Source organism: Taudactylus pleione, unplaced genomic scaffold, assembly GCF_031769625.1.
Source record: "Taudactylus pleione unplaced genomic scaffold, aTauple2 ptg000611l, whole genome shotgun sequence".
NCBI lineage: Eukaryota > Metazoa > Chordata > Amphibia > Anura > Myobatrachidae > Taudactylus > Taudactylus pleione.
Window position 1 is genome coordinate 3,220,306 of NW_028285013.1, and position 24,813 is coordinate 3,245,118.

The 24,813-nt window shown below is 47.9% G+C and overlaps 1 protein-coding gene across 3 annotated transcripts in view; it reads left to right on the top strand.

The window, feature by feature from the left end:
• Positions 1–24,813, top strand: part of REEP1 (receptor accessory protein 1) — a 115,958-nt gene that overhangs the window by 28,108 nt on the left and 63,037 nt on the right. For all 3 annotated transcript variants that reach the window (XM_088454274.1, XM_088454275.1, XM_088454276.1), the window contains exon 2: positions 13,694–13,766. In XM_088454274.1, the coding sequence (XP_088310400.1) occupies positions 13,694–13,766 (73 nt within the window). The remainder of the gene's footprint in view (positions 1–13,693; positions 13,767–24,813) is intronic.

Consider the following 24,813-nt stretch of genomic DNA (forward strand, 5'->3'; position numbering starts at 1 on the left):
GAGGAATCCGATTGTATCCCTCTCAGGGGGAGCGTCCCAAAAAGAAGCCCTTAAGATTCTGATGGGTAACCCCACCTGAAGATGGTGTTACCCACCAGGACGCAGCGATGCTTTCCGGTGCTTGGTACATATGGTGAATGTGGTAAAACCCCCGAAAACAGCACTTTTCTGTTTAGTACATCCCTGGTCATCTGCTGACCCAATTTTTTGTCATGACCCAAAAATTATCTGTATGGTTCTGATCAGATCATGATCATGTGTGCGGAACCATTCTGACCATTCCAGGCCAATATGTTCCTGCTCAGCTACGTCTGAGAACACACTTAACATCACAGAGTACATGCAGGGTAATACTGAGGTCCCCATTCCACTTTAGTTACGTTACAATAGAGCCATATTCAATTAGAGGTGAAAAGTCAGAGGCCAGACTTTTCGCCGTCATCGCAGGTTTTCTTGGGGATAAAGTATCGGGCGCGTGCCCGCCTATCCCCGTGTTCAATTAGGAATCGGTGAAAACGGGACCCGTCAGAAAGGTAAGTAGCGAAAAGTCCTGTCACTTTTTGGGGAAATCAGCCTGTCACCCCCCAAAAGATGCACTAACATGCACTATGGGTACCCCGGAAAAGCCCTGCTAAAGGTATTTAGTGTTTTTAAACGGTCTCTGCAGGTGCTTTAATGCGTCTTTAACAAAGTGGTGAAGAACAGCATTTAGCAAAAAAAAATTTTGAAAAATAACTAGTCCCATCAAATTTGGGGTACATGAAAATGGGTGCAAGCATATTTTTAAGTCCCTAAAGTGAACTTTTAAAAATCCACCTGCCGCAACCAACCGCATTCTAAAAAGCCACATACTTGGGGACTACCCCTTACTCTATTTCGCTAGTTTATACATTTGTCCCCCAATCTTTTTTATTTCACCCCCAAAACAAAAGTAAATTTTTTGGGGTATCCTGTTGAACTTTTAATTTTTTTTTTACACAGAATTCCTTTAGGGGACATTGCAAGGGGTGCAGGGTACTTTTTTTTACTTTGTACCTCAAAACACCAATGCTGCACTTTTTATCGCCACCTAATAACAGGTGAAAAGTTATCCCCAGTTTTTGACAAAGACTTTTCGCACCTGCGAAAAGTCTTTGAAATTGAATATGGGGTAAAGTCAAAACGGCGAAAATGATGTCATCGGCGATAAATTATCGCCGATAACGGCTTTTCACCGCTAATTGAATACGGCCCATAGAGAGCTACAGATGTGATCTCATATACTGTTGCTGCAGTCGTGCCAAACAGCCCCTCCCGTGTGACACTGCTAGCGCCAAGCCCCATATTTGCACGAAAACGCGTCTTAGTTGCAATGTGATGTGACTGGAATGCATCGGGTGGTGATTAATGTGATGTGCGACACTTGTATATCTGTGTGCGACTGAGTGTGAATCTGTATAAGAAGTGCTACAATGAAGCGGCCGCAGATTTTTTCCACGCCATGTTCCGTTGTGCTTCGTATACAGACTGTCGCACACAGATATACAATTGTCGCATATCTAATGAGTGCTGTTTACTGGTACGTCCTAGACGGAATCGGTATTATTTACTGCCGGACCCCTGCCCAGCGGTTGGAACCCGACAGCGGCATCCCGGCAGAGGAGGAAATCCCGATCGTCAAAGGTAAGTATATACTAACCTATTTCTACCCCCTAACCCTCCCTTAGGGGTGCCTAACCCTAACCTTCCCCCCCAGTGCCTAACCCTAATCCCCCTCTAAGTGCCTAAACCTAACCCCCCCTTCCCCGCCTCCTAAACGTAAGTCCCCGCCGGGGGGGTGCCTAACCCTAAATCCCCCCCGGGGGTGCCTAACCCTAACCCCCCCTTCCCCTAGCCTAACCCTAACCTTCCGGGGGGTGCCTAACCCTAAGTCCCCCCCCGGGAACCCTAAACCTAACCATCCCCCTCTCCCGGCATTGGTAAAATGACAGGCGTCTAGATTTAGACGCCTGTCATTTAACCCTCGCCGGGATTAAGCAGTCGGGAAGTCGGCTGTCGGGATTAGGTCCGCCGGCTTCCTGTCTGCATACCGTCCTAGACTAAGATGCATTTTAGAGCGAAAAAGATCAGAGAAAGACGCCCGGAGCTAGAAGAGTCACACGGGACGTAGCAGCTCATTCGCACCAGGCATCTCGTGTATGAGGGCACATACAGTATGTATACAATAACTCCATCAGAGAAACAGTATGAGAAACAGATTGGGTCTTAGGACAAAAGAGGAATTGTACATATAAAGGAAGGACAGATGGGGAACGTGGAGGGCAGCAAAGGGTAAATGCTACTGTGTTCTTTTGTTCATTTCATAATGTGCCAATGTATAGTAATTATAGCACGTTTGCTGATTTTGCCCCCTCGTTTTGTTTGTAAACTGATACGGTAGACCTGAATAATGAATCCCTGCCCATTTGTATTACATCGCCCATTCTGTATTAGATAAAGGAAAAAACTGATAAATTAAAGGGTTTTGAACAACACAAATAAAAATGAACAGTCGCCCTCCAGCATCTGTATACGGAGCGCAGTTCCTGGCAGAACCTCCTGAATGACTTTCACCGGTATAGTAATGTTCATAACTATGCCATCCATCATCCGTGTGATATTAGCGGCACCAGTTTTATAGTATTCAGTGTATAATAGCTTTAACAGAATCAAATGTTGTGTAATTAAAGTGGAGATATCAGCGATCCATCCGTGTTGTAGGATGCTTAGAGCGCATGGAGCTAGGATCTCAAAGGGAAATGCTTTAATGAGGTCATAGTCTCATAAATGTTTCGATGTCCACCGAGGGTTGATTAGCAAGCCATGCAGTCAGATTACCAGGCAATGGAAAACATTTGTTTAACTGCTTGTGTCCGATGAGTGTCCGATAAATGGGTCTGACAGCCCCTTACGAAGTCCCAATTCGGTCGTAATTGACCAATGTTTTTGCCACTGTGCATGCGCCGGAACTGCAGTGCACATGTCTTGGGATGGTGCTGCGGCTCCGGGCTGCAGTCGTTTCGGGGCGGCGACAGGGAGTGTTCCAAAACCGGGGCGTGTTGGCTGCATTTCCTGGGTGTGCCGAAGCCAGTGGCTGCATCCTCGGGCGCAGTTTCACTGGCCATGGCAGCGTAGTTTTACCGGACATCCTGAATAACCTGAAGGTAAATCACAGGTCTGACACTCATGATGTTGATACAATGCTGCATTTTCAGATGCAGGCAGCGGATCAGAGAAGTCAGCAGTGGGCATATTTACGCAAAAAAAACACATTTAGCTAAAGTTTAAATTTTTTGTCATTTGTTTATGTACACAAGAGACTTTCGCTGCTAAGGATGAGTGGGACTCGTCCAAAGCACTGCAGGGATTCAAATACCTAAAAGCCCTCCCCCCTATAGCTGCCATCACTTGGCTGCAGAGGGGGTGAGCCTTGATGATGTCATCGTTCCTGGAATGTGTTGACATCATTACGCCCCACCCCTCCAAGGTGAAACACAACATATATTTTTGCACTTTTATACAACTGCTGCTTTAAATATGCAGCCAAGATCGCTGAAATGATCCTTCACACCGCTCGTGTCTTAGGGCCTGATTCAGAGCCACTTGTAAGCGGCCGCTCGTTCGCTCCGAGCGATGTTCGCACATCTGCGCAAGCGTATGGGTTGTAATGCACATGCGCCAACCAGTCAGTGCAGTCGGAAATCGTGTGCTCGCAAAATAGCGAATGCCTGCTAATTTGAGTGACAGGATGAGGCGTTTGTGGGTGATAACTGGGAAAGGTGCTTGAAAACGGGGAGTGGAGATCCGAACGCAGGCGTGCCAAACGGTCAAAATGGGCGTTTTAAGGGTGTGCATAATTAACAAAGCAGCGTCATCGGCCACGTCACTTGGTTGTCTTTTAGCCTGAACTTCTCGCATGATTGCGGTAGGAAAATGCTACCACAAGAGTAGCGAGCAGTTCATACGCCTTTCGATGTACTCGATTAATCTAATAAATAGCGGAGATGACGTATGATGGGAGCGGCCAGGGGGTGTCTTTACAAAATAGCGAGCGCATGTTTAGTTTGCTCGTTCAAACATAGAGGCGTCAACAGACCGCAAAGAGCGAGCGCTCAATTTAAATAGCCAGCCCCTTTTTCAGAACGACCGTCCGCAAATAGCGTCCGGCTCTGAATCAGGCCCTTAGTACCTAAATCCTGGTGATCACAAGAAAACAGCACCCTAATCTACAGAGAGCGTTAGGATGCGAGGGTTCTGATGCCCAGATCTCTCCCATCCTGGCATCAATAAACACGTGTCCTCTCATTTCATGCTGTTGGTTGTCCATATTTGCAATGATTTGTCTTGTTGGGCTACCATATTTTTCCTACACATTTTATGCATTTAACTCAGACTAAAAATAAAAATGCATTATCACAGGGTATTTCTTGATGGTGGTTAGAAAGAAAAAAAACACACATTTGCTTTGAGCTCACTTTCTTGCAATCTCAATAAAAAAAATTAAAATAAAAAAGAAAGCACTTTCTTCGGCCATTTTGGGTAAAACGGTTTGTGAGGCAAAAAAAAAAGCTATTCTCAGGAAATGCAAAGTATTGTGAAAAGCAAGGTATAATTTCTATGGGTGCTGCGTAAATAATGACTCATTTTGTTGTTGGGATGTGGCCATCCCAATATTGGCAAATTATGCTCAGCAGCAAAGGGGTTAAATATGTTCATGTTGCGAGAACACTGGCACTTGACGCGCATGACTTCATCAAAATAGCCTCCTGTAGCTGAGACTGAGAGATAACCAAGATTTTGGCTCTTGTAACAGCAAAATAGACTGATGAATTCCAGACACATGCTGCTGTGATGCCACATAATGCCCCCAAACCATGCACAGCTACCATGGTGCATGGTGCCATTGTCACATACATATATAGGGCATTGCTTAACGTGACCCCCACCTCACATGCACAATGCCTCAGTCCCCACCCAGGCACCTACATACCACAGGGGACTGTATGATCCTGTCACCTTTCTTGTCACTAGCTTTGTGTGGGAGATATTGATTTTTTTTTCTGCCCATTAATAGCTCCCTTCTGTTCCTTTACCAGTATATGCTGTGTATTCCCAACAGTGATACAGCAAATGCATGCTGACAGATGACACATACCCGGTCATATGGCTCTATATCATTTTACAGATATCTGAGATAGCTGCCATGACAGACCTGGGAGCCCCTATTGTTGTGAGTGGCCAGTTGCCAGCGTGGGTCCCCTCCTGTACTCTCCCGGCGGCCTAGTGAAATTGCTAGCTCTCAGCCATTCCTTACTAGAATCCAAATAGAATCAAGTGCCTGTAGGATGTGTGATCTTCCTGTAATTGTGACTCATAGTGATGAATTCACAGAGCATTGTGTGTCCGGCCTCGATGACTACAAGGCATCGGCAGGAGCATCGATAACGCATTTATGCAAATTTCAGTGTATCACAGTCGGCGACGACTGAACAGCAGTTGTTTAGATGTGTTATGTAAGTGCATGTGTGCGGAGATGTGAAAGCTGTGGGCCTGATTCAGAGCCGTTCGCTATTTGTGGTCGTTCGTTCAAAAACAAGGGGTGGCTATTCAAATGATCCGTTCGCAAATTGCAGTCTGTTCCCACCTCTAAGTCTGAACGAGCGAGCAAAACATACGCTCGTTTTTTTGATAAAAACGCCCCCTGGCCGCTCGCACCATACGTCATGTCCGCTATTTATTAGATTAATCGAGTACATCGTACAGCGTATGAACTGCTCGCTATTCTTGTGGTTGGTGTTTTCAACCGCTATTTTGCGAGCAGTTCTGAGTTAAAAAAAACCAAGTGACGTGGTCAATGACGCTGCTATATTAATTATGCACTCCCTTAAAACGCCCGTTTTGACCTTTAAGCACACCTGCGTTCGGATCTCCACTCCCCGTTTTCAAGCACCTTCCCCTGTTACCACCCACATACGCCTCATTCTGTCACTCAAAATAGCAGGCCCTCGCTATATTGCGTACCAACGATTTTCGGCCGCACTGACTGGTTCGCGCATGCGTACTAAAAACCGTACGCATGCGCAGATGTGCGAACATCGCTCGGAACGAGCGTACTGCCGCTAGCGAGTGGCTCTGAATGAGGGCCTGTGTTTCCAAGTCAGTGGCTCTGCCCTGTCTGCTGATAATAGCTGTGGGGGACGTCGAGTGAGTAACACATCACTATTACTTCCTATGATCTTTGTCATTCATTTGCAGATGACATGTGACAATTTAGGGATCACTGCTATAAATTCCTTGTTTCCCTGTACTTGGGCCTTTATGTAACTTAACATCGCTGCATCACAGCCCTGGGGTCTTATGCTGGCCATACACTAGTACGAGCAGCATCAGATGAGATTCATCTTATGATTTCCCTTGAAGTCCCCGGCAGCTCCTTGGCAATCCCGACCGCACTTTGGACACACGATGTACATACGATTGAACGATACGATGCCTGCTGAAAAACTGATCATCATTCTTCAAAATGTCACTGAAATGACGCCGGTCGGACGCACGATGCATCGCATGCACAAATTCACGGCACGATCTGCATACGATTACGATAGATGATATGGGCTGCGCATTTGATCATACGATACCTTTTAAGAGCGGTCGGGAGCGTGCATCGGATCGGATCCTACCTAAATACAACACAATTTTGACACAATTCATTGTACAACGTGTCTAAAATCGGGCAATCTGCCCGAATCGCACTAGTGTATGACCAGTATTAGGTCCGATTCCAACCAGTGTGCTGCTATCTGTTCTGTAAATCCCCCACCCCACATGTTCATATCTGTTTTCTCTTCGTGCTCTGATTCCCTTCCGTTGTACCTGCTGGTAGCTTAATTGTCCTCAGAATAAACTGACCGTGGTACGTGGATGCCTGCAGTAGGGAAATTAGATTGTAAGCGAGGTCCCTTTGCACAAGCTCACAGTAGAGCACTTAGGATTACGGTGTGATCATATAATGATCATTTGTGTTGTGGAAGCGGTATTTGTTTTGCTAACGCCGGCTTTTATAGCACCCCATATACTCATTGGGCCTGATGCGTAAGACTCAGAACTCGCATACATTCACGTTCCGTTCGCATTCCGCTTGTATTCCATTAGACTTCTGTTCGCAGCAGGCGCTCGGAGTTACATTCACATTACATGCCACTTTTTGTCCCAAAAATTATCTTTTTTTTTTTTTTTTAGTTCTTTCATTTTAATCTATCACCTATTACTGCAGCCAAGTGCCAATTCCAGAAAGGAGACAGATTCGTCAATATTCTAACAGGCTAAAAAGGATACCATACCTGTCATGTATAACTATATTTGGTGAGAGGAATGTAAATGTTACATACTGTAGATCAGAGGTTCTCAAACGCAGTCCTCAAGGCTCCCCAAAAAGTTCAGGTTATTACAGATATCCATTGCTGAGCACAGGTGACTTAATTAGTGCCTGAGTCAATTTGATTTAACCACCTGTGCTCAGCCATGGATATCTATAAAACTTGAACTGTTTTATATGGCAGGCACTACTGGTCCCAGCAGTCCTGGCAGCTGTAAACTGCTTGAGTATGCAGGCACTTGTAGATAGGTGTGTTTTGTGATATTGGGAGTGATTCTAAGTCGGACGCAGCGGCAATGTCGGACACAGTGCAGTGAATTTCTTTTGCGCACAGAGTTACGTTTGAGGCATACAGGAGACGCACGGTCTTAGGAATGTTTTGACAGTGTATTGGGCGGTGACAGGGAGGTGGCTTAGCGGACGCACAGAGTGATAGTCCCTCTTACGGGCGTGTTATGAGAGTGTCGCGGATAGTGGTTGTGTACAGAGACACAGACAAGCGGTATTTCAGCGTATAGGGATGATGATAGTAGGCGTCTCAGTTCTTGCAACATCGGACGCACAAATGTATATTTAGGGAAGGACTAAGTAGCAGCATGGTCGCAGCTGCATCTGTCTGTTATGTGGATATGCATTCTTTACTTGGCCTACGTTATAACGCACCTTTCCCTCCCCTGTTCCACCTCCCCAGACATAAGGCGCAAGCCATGGATGCACAACCAGTGTCATTGAGACGCAGAGATACACATTTTTCACACACAAGCACAGCGCTTAAAAACGGCCCTTACAGCCTACTCTAAATGACCCCTTTATCTAGTACTGTTTCCCTTCGCTGTTTAATTATGCAGCAGACTAACGCTCCTGTACATGAAATATAAATTAGCTGCTGAGATACTGGAAGTGGGGTAAATATAGAAACGTCATTCTGCTTATTCAGGTTTCTCTTTGTTGTTACAATCTTACAAGTTACTTATCACATTGGCTCAGGGTCCTTCTTTGTTCTAGGAATGATTTACAGAAGCCTCTCTTGTCTGGCAGACACACAGGATCCTAGGAAGCCTTTATCAGAGGAAATCCAGTACAGGAAACTAGAGATATGGAGCTTCTGTCATATAACTTCAGCTGGGTACACACTGACAGATATATTGGGCGATCAATTGATCGGCCAGTATATGGGGTGCCCCCGTCGGCCAGTGTGTACCAGAGATATGTCTGTGAACGACGACATATCGCATCGGCTGTGCTGCAGATATATCTGTCCATCGGCAAGTGCGTACCCAGCTTAACACGCAGTTAAATAATTGCACATTTGTTCTGTGATTTTCAGTCTGTGGGCCTGATTCTGCAAAGGTCGGAATTGCAAAGCTGCATGCAGGCTATAGATATAGGATGTATGCACACAGGCTATAGATATATGATGTATACATGCAGGCTATTGATATATGATTTATACATGCAGGCTATAGATATATGATGTATGCATGCAGGCTATAGATATATGATGTATGCATGCAGGCTATAGATATAGGATGTATGCACGCAGGCTATAGAGATATGATGTATACATGCAGGCTATAGATATATGATGTATGCATGCAGGCTATAGATATATGATGTATGCACGCAGGCTATAGAGATATGATGTATACATGCAGGCTACAGATATATGATGTATGCATGCAGGCTATAGATATAGGATGTATGCACGCAGGCTATAGAGATATGATGTATACATGCAGGCTATAGATATATGATGTATGCATGCAGGCAGCTTTGCAATAGCAACCCTGTGCATTACTTATCCGTTCAACGCAGCATCGGATAATCTGCGTGACATCGGCTGGCTGCGGTGACCCATGGGGTCCCGCAGCCGGCCGCCGCAGTTTAGAGGAAGAGGCCAAGAAATCGGCTGACGGAGATTTGGGTCTTCCCTCCCCCGCAACGGTGGCGACACATCTCCGTTTCAGGACACGGAGGGCATCACTGTCCCCTCCCCGCCCACATATGGCAGCAGACTGTCAATCACTGACAGTCTGCTAACAGTCTGCGAGTGAGTTAGCAGGACCCATTCCCAAACATCGGGAAGATGCGATCAGCAGTGCACTAGCTGAATCCGGCCCTGTGGACGGATTCCCAATTTAGGACATATCTGAAAATAGTAAATAATTTGCGTTATTCCCACATAAATGTTTAGTAAAAGCCATTTTCTGCCTGGTAAAAAAAAATGTCTGGGAAACAGAAACGCAATTGTGTAAAAGAGATGTTTGGGTGCTGACGTATTACAGGTAGAGAAATGATTCCAGGGTATATTTACTAAAGGTCGTTATTAATCGATTTTGATCGCAGAGATCAGCAGATTTCTGCTCGGAAGGGAACTATGATTCGCACGGCATTCTGGGGCGCAATCCCTGCAGTGTTGTCGGTGGTCACAGACCGCTGCATGACTTGCGGGGGGCTGAAGCAGGAGGAGGAGATCCGTCCTGCACTTGTGCAGAACACATCTCCTCTGCAATGCCCGGGAGACAGAGCGACTGGTGTAGTCACATGTGATGCGACCTTGCCAGGTGAAGAAGCACTTCTGGCTTTGGCCACATCACATGCGACCACGCCAGCTAAGTGGTTAAAGGATGCCCACGTTTCCTTCTTTTTACGTATATTTAATGGGGGCGCCCGCAATGGGTCATAGTCCCCGGCTTCAGATAAATGGGTGTCCACAGGCAACGAAAATATCTATTGGGGGTCTCCTCATTTTCACCTCTTGCAAACGTGAGTGCCCCTCAAATAATGGAAGCCAGGATGGGGGAGACTCCCATGATTGTCCTGTAATGTACGGCTTATAGCCTGCAGATCAGAATGGTCGCCTGATTCAGCGCCGCACCCACCGGTTGTGACGCTAATCCGTTGTTGCGCGTATTAAGACGCACCAACAGTCACACCATCGGAGATTGTACCAGCCCTGTGGAGGCGCAGAATTTCTGTCCAAACATGGCCGCCTGTGTCGGTGCAACTGCGTCTGGCTAGCTACCCCCATGTTACCTCCCAGAAACGCCCACTGCAATCCCCAGCTCCTCTTCCCAATTTGTCCTGCGTCTTAGAGCAATAGCCATCGGGGGGGCATGCACAACGCGGCTCTGACGCTTGTGCAGACTGAAAATGTTCGCCATCGACTCTGCGCCCACCTCTGATTCAAGCCCTAAAGGAGAGGACTTGTCTCTTTCAAATGAGGGTGCCCCCCATCTCTCAAGGTGCCAGGACGAGGGAGATAAGAGGCTTACAGCCCCCACCCCACATATTCCTGGCATTACTTAGCAGACGTTTGCACTTTTAAAAGTGACATCATTAGTCACGGTACATGAATTACCCGGGACCACCTCCAGCAATAGCCGCGACCCCCCCACCGTCAATCAGTGCCGATGGGGAGAAGCAAAGCCGTAGCTAGCCTTTTTGGTGTCCTTGGCGTAAAAGAGCATAGCCCCCCCCCTCCTCCTATATTTCAAATAGGGACACAAGACACGCTCCTGAAAAAGGGGCGTGGCCTCATGGGGGAAGGGCCATGTCATATCTGATTTGTCTGGTACGATGATGAAGGGGTACCGATCCCCTTGTACTACTGTTATCCAGGTGTCACTGCCAAATACAGTGTGAATCCAATGGCTGCAGTGATGATACACAGTAACTATGCAGTATAACTCACCAGCTCTTGATGTAGGAGAGTGCTGGGAAGCTGCAGCAGGATTTGTGACAGGTTTGAGTCCTGGGTATGACAGTATTTTGTAATGTGTGTGTTAAATAAAACAGGATGTGACTGAAGGTGCTTGGGGAGGTGGTCAGATGGAGGGGTTGTCAACCAGGGTAGATAGGAGCGACAAGGAGATGCCAGAGATAAAAGAAGAGGAAGCTACAAGTGAGACTGATTTTACAGCGAAAATTGACAGGCCCAAACAGTGCCCACCGCCCCGCGGTGTCCTGTGCCGGCCGGGCACGTCTCACCACCCTAGTTACAGCCATGGGTAGAAGGTCAGTTGTTGTTTTCTTATAGATTGAGCCCCTCGATGCATCTACAGTGAAAGGGATAATCTTGAATAGCACATAATGTTAATAATGACATCACTACTTTTAACATTTTTGTGTATTTTCATGAAAATTGCTGATCTCTGTCTATTCTTGGCACTATGAGGCATTTTAGTACTATTAGCAATGTAACAGCACATGGAAATGACACCTCGCACACAAACTGATTTTCACACAACCCTATTTAGTTTGGAGAAAAGCGTATTAGTGACGTTCCTGGCTCCTGGTGATTATACTCTCATGAATATTGGTCCTGCCTATAAATTACCTGCGTCCACTCTGCGATGATGATGGTCTGGCTTTAAGTTGTCCTGAAGTGGCCTCTTTCACAGATCCCCTATTGTGACGCATTTTTGTTGTATATGACACTTACTCTGAACATTCTGTTGATACAATATGTGCATCCTGATTATAGCGATATTTCTTAGTGACCCTGTGTATGAATAGTCTTCCCGTTTGCCTTGAAATTACGCAAAGACCTATGCTGCGATTTGGAAACTCGCATAGGATAATAATAATAATAATACAGATAATTTCTGATGCCGGCCAGCCTAATATGTATTTGCAGGGTTGGGTACAAAAGATTGATAATAATAAGGTTGACACTAATTTGGTCGACACCAAAAGGTCAACATGGAAAAAAGTTAGACAGTACAGAAGGTTGACAGGTTCAAAAGGTTGACACAGAAATGGTCGACACAAGTTTGTTTGTTTTTTCCAACTCTAATCTTCACCCTAACCCTAACCTTCGGGTAAAGTGCCTAACCGTAACTGTTCCTCCTAGTTCCTAACTCTAACCCTCCGGGAAGTCCCTAAAGACAATGGTATGTGTCGACCATTTCCATGTCGACCTTTTGTACCTGCCAAACTTATTTGTTGTCGACCTTTTGCCATGTCGATCTTCTGGTATCGACCAAATCATTGTCGACCTTTTGTATGGAACCCGTCTCTGAACAGGGAACACTCCCTGCAATATCATAGTGAACACCCATGCCTATAATTTCCTGACCATGTGTATGAATAGCCTTCCTGTTTGCCCTTGAAATTACGCAAAGACCTATGCTGCGATTTGGAAACTTGCATAGGATAATAATACAGATAATTTCTGATGCCGGCCAGCCTGATATGTCTCTGTAGGGTTGGGTACAAAAGATCGACAATAAAAAGGTTGACATTAATTAGGTCGACACCAAAAGGTCAACATGGAAAAAAGTTAGACAGTACAGAAGGCCGACAGGTTCAAAAAGTCGTCACAGATATAGTCGACACATGTTTGTTTGTTTGTTTTTTCAACTTTAATCTTCACCCTAACTCTTCCCTTGGTGCCTAACCCTAACCGTCGGGGAAAGTGCCTAACCGTAACTGTTCCTCCTAGCTCCTAACCGTCGGGGTAACTGCCTAACCCTAAACGTCCCTCCTAGTGCCTAACCCTAAACGTCGGGGTAACTGCCGAACCCTAACTGTCCCTCCTAGTGCCTAACTCTAACCGTCGGGGTAACTGCCTAACCCTAACTGTCCCTCCTAGTACCTAACCCTAACTGTCCCTCCTAGTACCTAACTCTTAACCGTCGGGGTAACTGCCTAACCCTAACTGTCCCTCCTAGTACCTAACCCTAACTGTCCCTCCTAGTACCTAACTCGTAACCGTCGGGGTAACTGCCTAACTCTAACTGTCCCTCCTAGTGCCTAACTCTAACCGTCGGGGTAACTGCCTAACCATAACTGTCCTTCCTAGTGCCTAATTCTAACCGTCGGGGTAACTGCCTAACTCTAACTGTCCCTCCTAGTACCTAACCCTAACTGTCCCTCCTAGTGCCTAACTCTTAATCGTCGGGGTAACTGCCTAACCCTAACTGTCCCTCCTAGTACCTAACCCTAACTGTCCCTCCTAGTACCTAACTCTTAACCGTCGGGGTCACTGCCTAACCCTAACTGTCCCTCCTAGTGCCTAACTCTAACCGAGGAGGTAAGCACCTAACCGTCCTTCCTAATGCCTAACCCTCCGGAAAGTCCCTAACCTTAAAAACAATATTGTGTGTCGACCATTTCCATGTCGACCTTTTTAACCTGTCGTTCTTTTGTACCTGTCAAACTTATTTGCTGTCGACCTTCTGGTGTCGACCAAATCCTTGTCGACCTTTTGTATGGAACCCGTCTCTGAACAGGGAACACTCCCTGCAATATCATAGTGAACATTCTTGCCTATAATTGTCTCTCTCTCTTTTCCAGGCTGATATTTGGCACGCTCTATCCTGCGTATTATTCCTACAAAGCTGTGAAGTCCAAAGATATTAAGGAATATGTAAGTAGTGTTTTTGTCTCTTACTCCCTACGCATAGCCGGAGGTACCTGAGTTCACTAGTAGATCCACTATCTTATAGATCTTGTTCCTCTGATAGCAAATGTGTTATTGTTCTACTGAATAAACAGCACTGATCATTACACACTTCTCATCTCTAAGGGGCTTATTCAGTATTGTACCGATGGTAGCGATGGTTATCCCAGCCTGTGACCTCGGTGGCAGTGCTGGGATTGCAGATGCAGTAAGGGGGTGTCATACGCATGTTTACAAGGACGGAATTGCAAAGCTGCCTGCGTGCACTACACTACAGTATATGCCTGCGCGCAGCTTCGCAATTCCGTTCAGTACTAAGGGCTGTATTCAGAGGCGGCCATACGGTCTACGACCGCACGGCCGCCTCGATGTTTGTCTAGTGCGCATGCGCACGAGGGAGCCGGCTCCTTCGTGCGCATGCGTGAGACCCACTACGACCGACAGCGCCGGTCGTAGCGGGTCTCTTTCCAAAGGGGGCGAGCTGTTGATGTTGATTGACAGCTCGCCCCGTTTGGAAGGCGGGCCGGGGGGGGTGGCAGCCCAAACGGAGGCGTTCCCATGGGAACGCCTGCCGTTTGGGGGAGGCCCTACTGACATCACTAGTGATGTCAGTGGAGAGCTTCCGGCTCTGACAGAGCCAGAAGCTCTCCGGGGCTTACGACAAGTGAGACCCTACCCTAGGGTCTCGTCGTAAGCCCCGATGGTCGCGATGGTCAATGACCATCGCGACCATCACCCTAGCGGTCGTTAGAGCTGTGGGTGTTAACCCACAGCCTAACGACCGAAACAGAGGCGGCAGGTCAGGATGCAAGCGGCCGCCCAGTTTCTGAGGCTTGCATCCTCCGACCGCCTCTGAATGAGGCCCTGAATCTCCTTTAGTCTATAGAGTATTATAAGTACATTTTGTTCGTATTATTTCACAGACATGTTTGCGTAAATGCTATTTATACAGGATAGTACTTGACATCTATGGCCTGATTCAAAGAGGCGTGCGAGTTGCCAGCAGATGCGGCTGCATTGAATGCACGAAAATAAAAGTGCATATTTGTCAGTGATCAGAGTTACTCACCTCTCTGCGACTGCGCCTCCCTTGGAACACAACCTACGTGCGAATTCCCTTACACCCATTCAGCTGCAAGTGGGCATGTGGCTGAGATACATAGGACTCGGATTCGGCTGCAGATCCTCAGTGCAATTCGTGTCCATCTACAGGGCATGTGCAGCGCAAAAAACGCAAGATCCGTTCGCAAAACGTACGATTTTTCTATAGTTCCCCTCTTAGTAGCTTTCACGCCATTAGTTCATATCATTGCACCCAACTCTTTTCAGGAACTTCTAAAAGTTTTAGGTGCACCAGGTATATGTACTCTATTCCGCGTGTGTGTCACAGGGAACTGTATCATTCTTTCCTTCTGGGTTTTATATTTTGCATTATATTTTTTACTTTTATTGTGTTACCCTCTATATCATCAAACGCAGTTTAGTTCTTTTTAGTACAGGTATTACCTTTATGACTAAATAAATATTAGCTACACCTACAGCTCAACTTTTATCTATTACCAGTCAGTTGATTTTGTGTGACAGGGCCTCCTCCTGTAAGGAATGTCTGGGAAACTGTGAATTTTGGGTAATTCCCACAGACTCTGGGCTAGCAGGTCACCCTCCAGCATCCTAATGGGGGCGTGATGACATAATGCTCAGTAAATTGTATCATCATGATTCTGTGACCTCTACGTCATACAGCAAATCATTGCGGGTGGAGGGCCATACTGGCACGATTTACCTCGCCCCCAGACAGTGGCCGCCTACATCTCCCCACTGGGAACTCCGCTGGAGGGGATAAAAGTAGGAAAGTCTGGTGCACTGTTGGCAGCTTGCACTAATTTCCAGGGATAGTCCTAGGTTTAGATAAAGGGGGAGATTTATCAAAGCTTGGAGAGAAAGAGGGGAGAGATAAAGTACCAACCAATCAGCTCATAGCTTCCATTTTTCAGGCAGGGGGGGGAGATGTACCAAGCCTTGAAAAGTGATAAAGGGGAGAAAGATAATGTACTAACCAATCAGCTCCTAACTGTCGCTTTACAGGCTGTGTTTGAAAAATGACAGCTAGGAGCTGATTGGTTGGTACTTTATCTATCTCCCACCTTTGATAAATCCCAAAGGGGGAAATTTTTAATCTTGGAAAGAGATAAAGTGGAGAAGTTGCTCATAGCAACCAGTCAGCTTCTAGCCTTAATTTTTCTAGCACAGTCTGTAAACTGGCAGTTATAAGCTCTTCGGTTGCTATGGGCAACTTCTCCACTCTATCTCTCTCCAAGATTTGATAAATCCCCTTTTCCTTGGAAATGGTTGTCCCCTTAATGGTCCTTGCTGTGTCTGAGCAGGACCGCCAATATGGGTTATAGTAAGGTATAGTAAAGTGCCCAGGCTGTCAGGAGGCCCATTACTGGTGATCCCATTCAACACTTCGCTGAGGCCGGGATGTACTAAAGGAAAAATGCGGTAAAAACCCTGTTTTCAGGGTTTTTACTGCATTTCCGTATGTACTAAGCCCCGACCGCACTTTTATCGGTGCAGAGGGTAACACCAGAAAAACCTGGCGTTACCCTATAGAAGCCTATGGGCTTCTTACCGCACCCTGCTCCTGACGCTTCGCCGTCGCCCAGCGCTGGCCCCACGCTCTCCATGGTTGCCAGCCCGTGCTCCTCCTTGGTCCTCCGCCTCCTCCTAATCTTCCTCCGGGTGCAGAGAGGAGGAGGAGGAGCCCGGGGCTTCCTGCACCTGTGACCAGCAGGAAGCTCCTGGGGCTCGGAGGGGGCAGGGTCACATGGAGACCCCGTCACCCGGCGTCAGCTGGTTCGCAAAGGGCAGCTCTAATCGCAAGAGCTGTCCTTTGCGATACTAATCGCATATTTTAGTACATATGCGATTAGTAAGGTTGCGGTGACTGGCGGAATGGTCACCGCAACCTTAGTACATCCCGACCTGAGAGTTTTCTCTTTCACTCACCACTTACATTGTTCCATCAGATTGTCTCCAAGTTATTTCCATACTTCTCAGTGTATTTTTGAGGCTCCATTTACTAACTAGTTTGTCCTGCTAAGTTATTTTGCGTTACCGCTCGCCACGGCTTTTTTTTTTTTTTAACTTGTATTTATCAATGGTTTGCTCACCAGCGAGCGGTAGTGCTAAACATCCTGACAGCGATGTTTCTTCTCTCCAAACAGCGCTGACGAATGGAAGTTTTATTTTTTTGTGTAATGGCGGGCATGTGCCGTATGTTAGCATTCCCAGCACATTGAGACCTGGCTCCCTTCTAGGATCCCTGGCCGGCAGCAACAGCATCCTCCCTTCCCAGCCCGGCGTGTTGTTTGCCTGGGTGGGAGGGCGGCTGCTCCCGCTGCCTTGCAGTGGATGGAGAGGTAATCAGCTGTGTGCTGGGGTCCTGCGGGGAGGAGGGAGGAAGGGGGCCGCCTGCTGATTTGGGAGGGAGGAAGGGGCACTGGCTGCTGTGAGAGGGTGGAAGGGAGGGCTGCCAGCTGCTGCTGGAGGGAGGGCACCAGTTGTTGTGCACTGGGGGTGTGGAGGGGGGGCTGGGCGAGTGCTGTGCACCGGGGGGGGGGGGGGGAATTATCGACGGGATTGACCCACCGAGTTCATCGCTGACGAGGTCGGCTCATACACATATCGTCTAGTGTGTATGAGCCTTAACTTATCTGACACTGATTTCTCAATATAGCAAAGACCCTCAGCAGAAAGAACAAGCCTGGAATTCTACTTACACTGAGCGGCCAATAATTATTATGACCACCGGGCAATTTTATGCACAGTCGCTATTCCACAGATAAAGCTGGCGTAAAATGTCTGACTCTGTATAAGAACGGAAAGGTGACGGTATGCAGAGACTAATGAAGTCTATTAGCCATGAAATAATGGGTAAACATTGTGTTCTGCTGTACTTTGAACGCGGAATGATTGTTGGCGCTCGCAGCAGCGGTGCGAGCTTCAGCAAAATGGCTGCAGTGGTGAATTGTTTGAGGGTGGCAGTTGGTAAAGTGTACACTGAGTGGACCAGCAGCCAAAGTATTGGGTCTGAGCACAAGGCCTGTGGTCGTAAACAGCTACGGGATGCTGGAGCGGAACGGAGCATGGGCAGACTCGTTCAATTCCACAGACGGACAACAGTGCCTCAAATTACTGATAATCTGAATCTGGAAACAATTTTGCACGGCCTCTCAATAAACAGTACTCCGCACATTACATTGTATGGGCTACAGTAGCAGAAGGGCTGTCCGTAACGCCATTGCTATCTGCTGCAAACAAGGTGAAACGCCTCCACAGGAATTGGACAGTAAATGATTGGAAACGGGTCATGTGGTCTGAGGAATCGCATTTTCTATTACACCCTGCAGATGGCAAGGTGAGGATATGGAGAATCATGTATCTTTCTCACATCAGCACGACTCTTCAGGCTGGTGGAGGCAACTTTCTGAAGATCCAGTTCATTGCATCTGGGCTAATATTCCCCACAAAACATACTGACAGGTAGTAGTAGTGTTCCCGATAGGATCAACTGGGGGCACTAGCGCGCCAAAAAGGGGGAGCGGCCGGCCATTGAAGTGGGCGTGGCCCCACAGATGTCACTGTTCGAGGCGGTGTGGCTCCTTCAACGTCACTTTTGGGGGCGTGTCACTAATAGGGGAGTGCCCAGTACCTACGGCGGTGCTGAGCTTCCTCGCAGCTGTTCCTTAATGTGAATAGATGCCGTGCGCATGCACTCGGCGGAGGAGTGGCAGCGGCCAGGCTGTTTTAGCATTGTGCCGGTAAAAGGGGCAGGGTGCATTTTGCCCTTTAAAAATCGGGCAGGGCATGGCGCCCTGCTAAAACAGCCTGGCGTGTGCACTAAGTAGAATCCGTGGATTGAAGAATTCAAACCATATTAAGGGCAAAAGGTGGCCCAGCAAAGTACTAACCTGGTGGTTATAATAATTTATCCACTCAGTGTATATTCCACAGGCGGGTACTGACAGCCATATTCCAGCATACTGGATGCTATTCTAGGTGGGTACACACTATAGCGATATATCTGCAGATGATGGTCGTTCATACACACTGAACGACCATCATCTGCATGCTGCAGCGGGTCGGGCCGGACTGGGGTCGGATAGGGGGCATGGCCTAATTGCGGAAGGCATGGCCACATCCCCCTTTGGAAAAAAAAAACATTTCCAACTCGGCGCTGGGGAGGGGGGGGCGCTGTGTGCCCCTCAGCCCGGCGCACAGCCAATGGGGGGCGCGATCAGTGTGATCGCTCCCCACCTTTGGCATAGGAGACTGCTCGGGCTGCTCTTCTTGGCGCCCCTGTACACACTTGCCGATGGATTGATATGTCTGCAGACATATCTGCTCATTGGCTGTGCAGCACAGCAAATGCGATATGTCTGTAAAACGTCGTTGTTCACAGACATATCGTCTGTACACACTGGCCGATGGGGGCACGATATATTTGCCAATGAATTGATCGGCCAATATATCGGCCATTGTGTACCCAGCTTTAGGCTCCCATCTATGTCTGTCTGTGTCAGAGTGTACATGTGTATCAGATGTCTGTTTGTGGTATGGGAGAGGTTGGGGGACACAGAGGGTTAGGGGCATCACAATCTCTGATGGCAGCCCTGGGTCCTGGGGCAGTTATCATTGTGCAGTGTGATCACTGTGGCAGGAAGCTCGGTGCTACGTGACCTCTGTGTTTGCGGTGGTGAATCTATAATGGATGCAGGGTGTGCGGTGCACACAAACCGGTCTGAGACACCGGAGGATCTTTGTGGAAATAATATGGCGCATGCGCAGAAGACTCCGGCATACGTGTCAGCACCATTATTCTAGAGGGGATGGGGCCCACTGAAATATGTACTCCGGCAGCCTCCTGTTTTAAACGCCTCTGTGTGTCTGAGCTCAGTTATCATGGTGCAGTGTGATCACCCATTCAGATTTCCTGCATTGTGTTTGGTATAATTTATCTTTATGAATATATGCAGCCCCCCGGGTGACGACACTAAGTCGTTCCCATAAGGTCCCTCTTTATGGACTCACATTATACAGGTTCAGCTACTGTAGGCTGCAGATTTCCTGTAATTGAGAGGCATCTTGCATTATACTGTTTGTCACTCTGTCCGTGTAATGCACAGGCAGCTCTCTATCTGACCTCCGATTCCTGCATTATACTGTCTGTCACTCTGTCCATGTAGTGCACAGGCAGCTCTCTATCTGACCTCCGATTCCTGCATTATACTGTTTGTCACTCTGTCCGTGTAATGCACAGGCAGCTCTCTATCTGACCTCCGATTCCTGCATTATACTGTCTGTCACTCTGTCCATGTAGTGCACAGGCAGCTCTCTATCTGACCTCCGATTCCTGCATTATACTGTCTGTCACTCTGTCCGTGTAGTGCACAGGCAGCTCTCTATCTGACCTCCGATTCCTGCATTATACTGTCTGTCACTCTGTCCATGTAGTGCACAGGCAGCTCTCTATCTGACCTCCGATTCCTGCATTATACTGTCTGTCACTCTGTCCGTGTAGTGCACAGGCAGCTCTCTATCTGACCTCCGATTCCTGCATTATACTGTCTGTCACTCTGTCCGTGTAATGCACAGGCAGCTCTCTATCTGACCTCCGATTCCTGCATTATACTGTCAGTCACTCTGTCCGTGTAGTGCACAGGCAGCTCTCTATCTGACCTCCGATTCCTGCATTATACTGTCTGTCACTCTGTCCGTGTAGTGCACAGGCAGCTCTCTATCTGACCTCCGATTCCTGCATTATACTGTCTGTCTCTCTGTCCATGTAGTGCACAGGCAGCTCTCTATCTGACCTCCGATTCCTGCATTATACTGTCTGTCACTCTGTCCTTGTAATGCACAGGCAGCTCACTATCTGACCTCCGATTCCTGCATTATACTGTCTGTCACTCTGTCCGTGTAGTGCACAGGCAGCTCTCTATCTGACCTCCGATTCCTGCATTATACTGTCTGTCACTCTGTCCGTGTAGTGCAAAGGCAGCTCTCTATCTGACCTCCGATTCCTGCATTATACTGTCTGTCACTCTGTCCGTGTAGTGCACAAGCAGCTCTCTATCTGACCTCCGATTCCTGCATTATACTGTCTGTCACTCTGTCCGTGTAGTGCACAGGCAGCTCTCTATCTGACCTCCGATACCTGCATTATACTGTCTGTCACACTGTCCATGTAATGCACAGGCAGCTCTCTATCTGACCTCCGATTCCTGCATTATACTGTCTGTCACTCTGTCCGTGTAGTGCACAGGCAGCTCTCTATCTGACCTCCGATTCCTGCATTATACTGTCTGTCACTCTGTCCGTGTAGTGCACAGGCAGCTCTCTATCTGACCTCCGATTCCTGCATTATACTGTCTGTCACTCTGTCCGTGTAGTGCACAGGCAGCTCTCTATCTGACCTCCGATTCCTGCATTATACTGTCTATCACTCTGTCCATGTAGTGCACAGGCAGCTCTCTATCTGACCTCCGATTCCTGCATTATACTGTCTGTCACTCTGTCCATGCAGTGCACAGGCAGCTCTCTATCTGATCTCCGATTCCTGCATTATACTGTCTGTCACTCTGTCCGTGTAGTGCACAGGCAGCTCTCTATCTGACCTCCGATTCCTGCATTATACTGTCTGTCACACTGTCCGTGTAGTGCACAGGCAGCTCTCTATCTGACCTCCGATTCCTGCATTATACTGTCTGTCACTCTGTCCGTGTAGTGCACAGGCAGCTCTCTATCTGACCTCCGATTCCTGCATTATACTGTCTGTCACTCTGTCCATGTAGTGCACAGGCAGCTCTCTATCTGACCTCCGATTCCTGCATTATACTGTCTGTCACTCTGTCCGTGTAGTGCACAGGCAGCTCTCTATCTGACCTCCGATTCCTGCATTATACTGTCTGTCACTCTGTCCATGTAGTGCACAGGCAGCTCTCTATCTGACCTCCGATTCCTGCATTATACTGTCTGTCACTCTGTCCATGTAGTGCACAGGCAGCTCTCTATCTGACCTCCGATTCCTGCATTATACTCTGACCTCCGATTCCTGCATTATACTGTCTGTCACTCTGTCCATGTAGTGCACAGGCAGCTCTCTATCTGACCTCCGATTCCTGCATTATACTGTCTGTCCCTCTGTCCATGTAGTGCACAGGCAGCTCTCCAGCTGACCTCCGATTCCTGCATTATACTGTCTGTCACTCTGTCCGTGTAGTGCACAGGCAGCTCTCTATCTGACCTCCCATTCCTGCATTATACTGTCTGTCACTCTGTCCGTGTAGTGCACAGGCAGCTCTCTATCTGACCTCCCATTCCTGCATTATACTGTCTGTCACTCTGTCCGTGTAGTGCACAGGCAGCTCTCTATCTGACCTCCGATTCCTGCCTTATACTGTCTGTCACTCTGTCCATGTAGTGCACAGGCAGCTCTCTATCTGACCTCCGATTCCTGCATTATACTGTCTGTCACTCTGTCCGTGTAGTGCACAGGCAGCTCTCTATCTGACCTCCGATTCCTGCATTATAATGTCTGTCACTCTGTCCGTGTAGTGCACAGGCAGCTCTCTATCTGACCTCCGATTCCTGCATTATACTGTCTGTCACTCTGTCCATGTAGTGCACAGGCAGCTCTCTATCTGACCTCCGATTCCTGCATTATACTGTCTGTCACTCTGTCCATGTAGTGCACAGGCAGCTCTCTATCTGACCTCCGATTCCTGCATTATACTCTGACCTCCGATTCCTGCATTATACTGTCTGTCACTCTGTCCATGTAGTGCACAGGCAGCTCTCTATCTGACCTCCGATTCCTGCATTATACTGTCTGTCCCTCTGTCCATGTAGTGCACAGGCAGCTCTCCAGCTGACCTCCGATTCCTGCATTATACTGTCTGTCACTCTGTCCGTGTAGTGCACAGGCAGCTCTCTATCTGACCTCCCATTCCTGCATTATACTGTCTGTCACTCTGTCCGTGTAGTGCACAGGAAGCTCTCTATCTGACCTCCGATTCCTGCATTATACTGTCTGTCACTCTGTCCATGTAGTGCACAGGCAGCTCTCTATCTGACCTCCGATTCCTGCATTATACTGTCTGTCCCTCTGTCCATGTAGTGCACAGGCAGCTCTCCAGCTGACCTCCGATTCCTGCATTATACTGTCTGTCACTCTTTCCGTGTAGTGCACTGGCAGCTCTCTATCTGACCTCCCATTCCTGCATTATACTGTCTGTCACTCTGTCCGTGTAGTGCACAGGCAGCTCTCTATCTGACCTCCGATTCCTGCATTATACTGTCTGTCACACTGTCCGTGTAGTGCACAGGCAGCTCTCTATCTGACCTCCGATTCCTGCATTATACTGTCTGTCCCTCTGTCCATGTAGTGCACAGGCAGCTCTCCAGCTGACCTCCGATTCCTGCATTATACTGTCTGTCCCTCTGTCCATGTAGTGCACAGGCAGCACTCCAGCTGACCTCTGATTCCTACATTATACTGTCTGTCACTCTGTCCATGTAGTGCACAGGCAGCTCTCTATCTGACCTCCGATTCCTGCATTATACTGTCTGTCACTCTGTCCATGTAGTGCACAGGCAGCTCTCTATCTGACCTCCGATTCCTGCATTATACTGTCTGTCACTCTGTCCGTGTAGTGCATAGGCAGCTCTCTATCTTACCTCCGATTCCTGCATTATATTGTCTGTCACTCTGTCCGTGTAGTGCACAGGCAGCTATCTATCTGACCTCCGATTCCTGCATTATACTGTCTGTCACTCTGTCCGTGTAGTGCACAGGCAGCTCTCTATCTGACCTCCGATTCCTGCATTATACTGTCTGTCACTCTGTCCGTGTAGTGCACTGGCAGCTCTCTATCTGACCTCCGATTCCTGCATTATACTGTCTGTCTCTCTGTCCATGTAATGCACAGGCAGCTCTCTATCTGACCTCCGATTCCTGCATGATACTGTCTGTCACTCTGTCCGTGTAGTGCACAGGCAGCTCTATCTGACCTCCGATTCCTGCATTATACTGTCTGTCACTCTGTCCGTGTAGTGCACAGGCAGCTCTCTATCTGACCTCCGATTCCTGCATTATACTGTCTGTCCCTCTGTCCATGTAGTGCACAGGCAGCTCTCTATCTGACCTCCGATTCCTGCATTATACTGTCTGTCTCTCTGTCCATGTAATGCACAGGCAGCTCTCTATCTGACCTCCGATTCCTGCATTATACTGTCTGTCACTCTGTCCATGTAGTGCACAGGCAGCTATCTATCTGACCTTCGATTCCTGCATTATACTGTCTGTCACTCTGTCCATGTAGTGCACAGGCAGCTCTCTATCTGACCTCCGATTCCTGCATTATACTGTCTGTCACTCTGTCCATGTAGTGCACAGGCAGCTCTCTATCTGACCTCCGATTCCTGCATTATACTGTCTGTCACTCTGTCCATGTAGTGCACAGGCAGCTCTCTATCTGACCTCCGATTCCTGCATTATACTGTCTGTCACTCTGTCCATGTAGTGCACAGGCAGCTCTCTATCTGACCTCCGATACCTGCATTATACTGTCTGTCACTCTGTCCATGTAGTGCACAGGCAGCTCTCTATCTGACCTCCGATTCCTGCATTATACTCTGACCTCCGATTCCTGCATTATACTGTCTGTCACTCTGTCCATGTAGTGCACAGGCAGCTCTCTATCTGACCTCCGATTCCTGCATTATACTGTCTGTCCCTCTGTCCATGTAGTGCACAGGCAGCTCTCCAGCTGACCTCCGATTCCTGCATTATACTGTCTGTCACTCTGTCCGTGTAGTGCACAGGCAGCTCTCTATCTGACCTCCCATTCCTGCATTATACTGTCTGTCACTCTGTCCGTGTAGTGCACAGGCAGCTCTCTATCTGACCTCCCATTCCTGCATTATACTGTCTGTCACTCTGTCCGTGTAG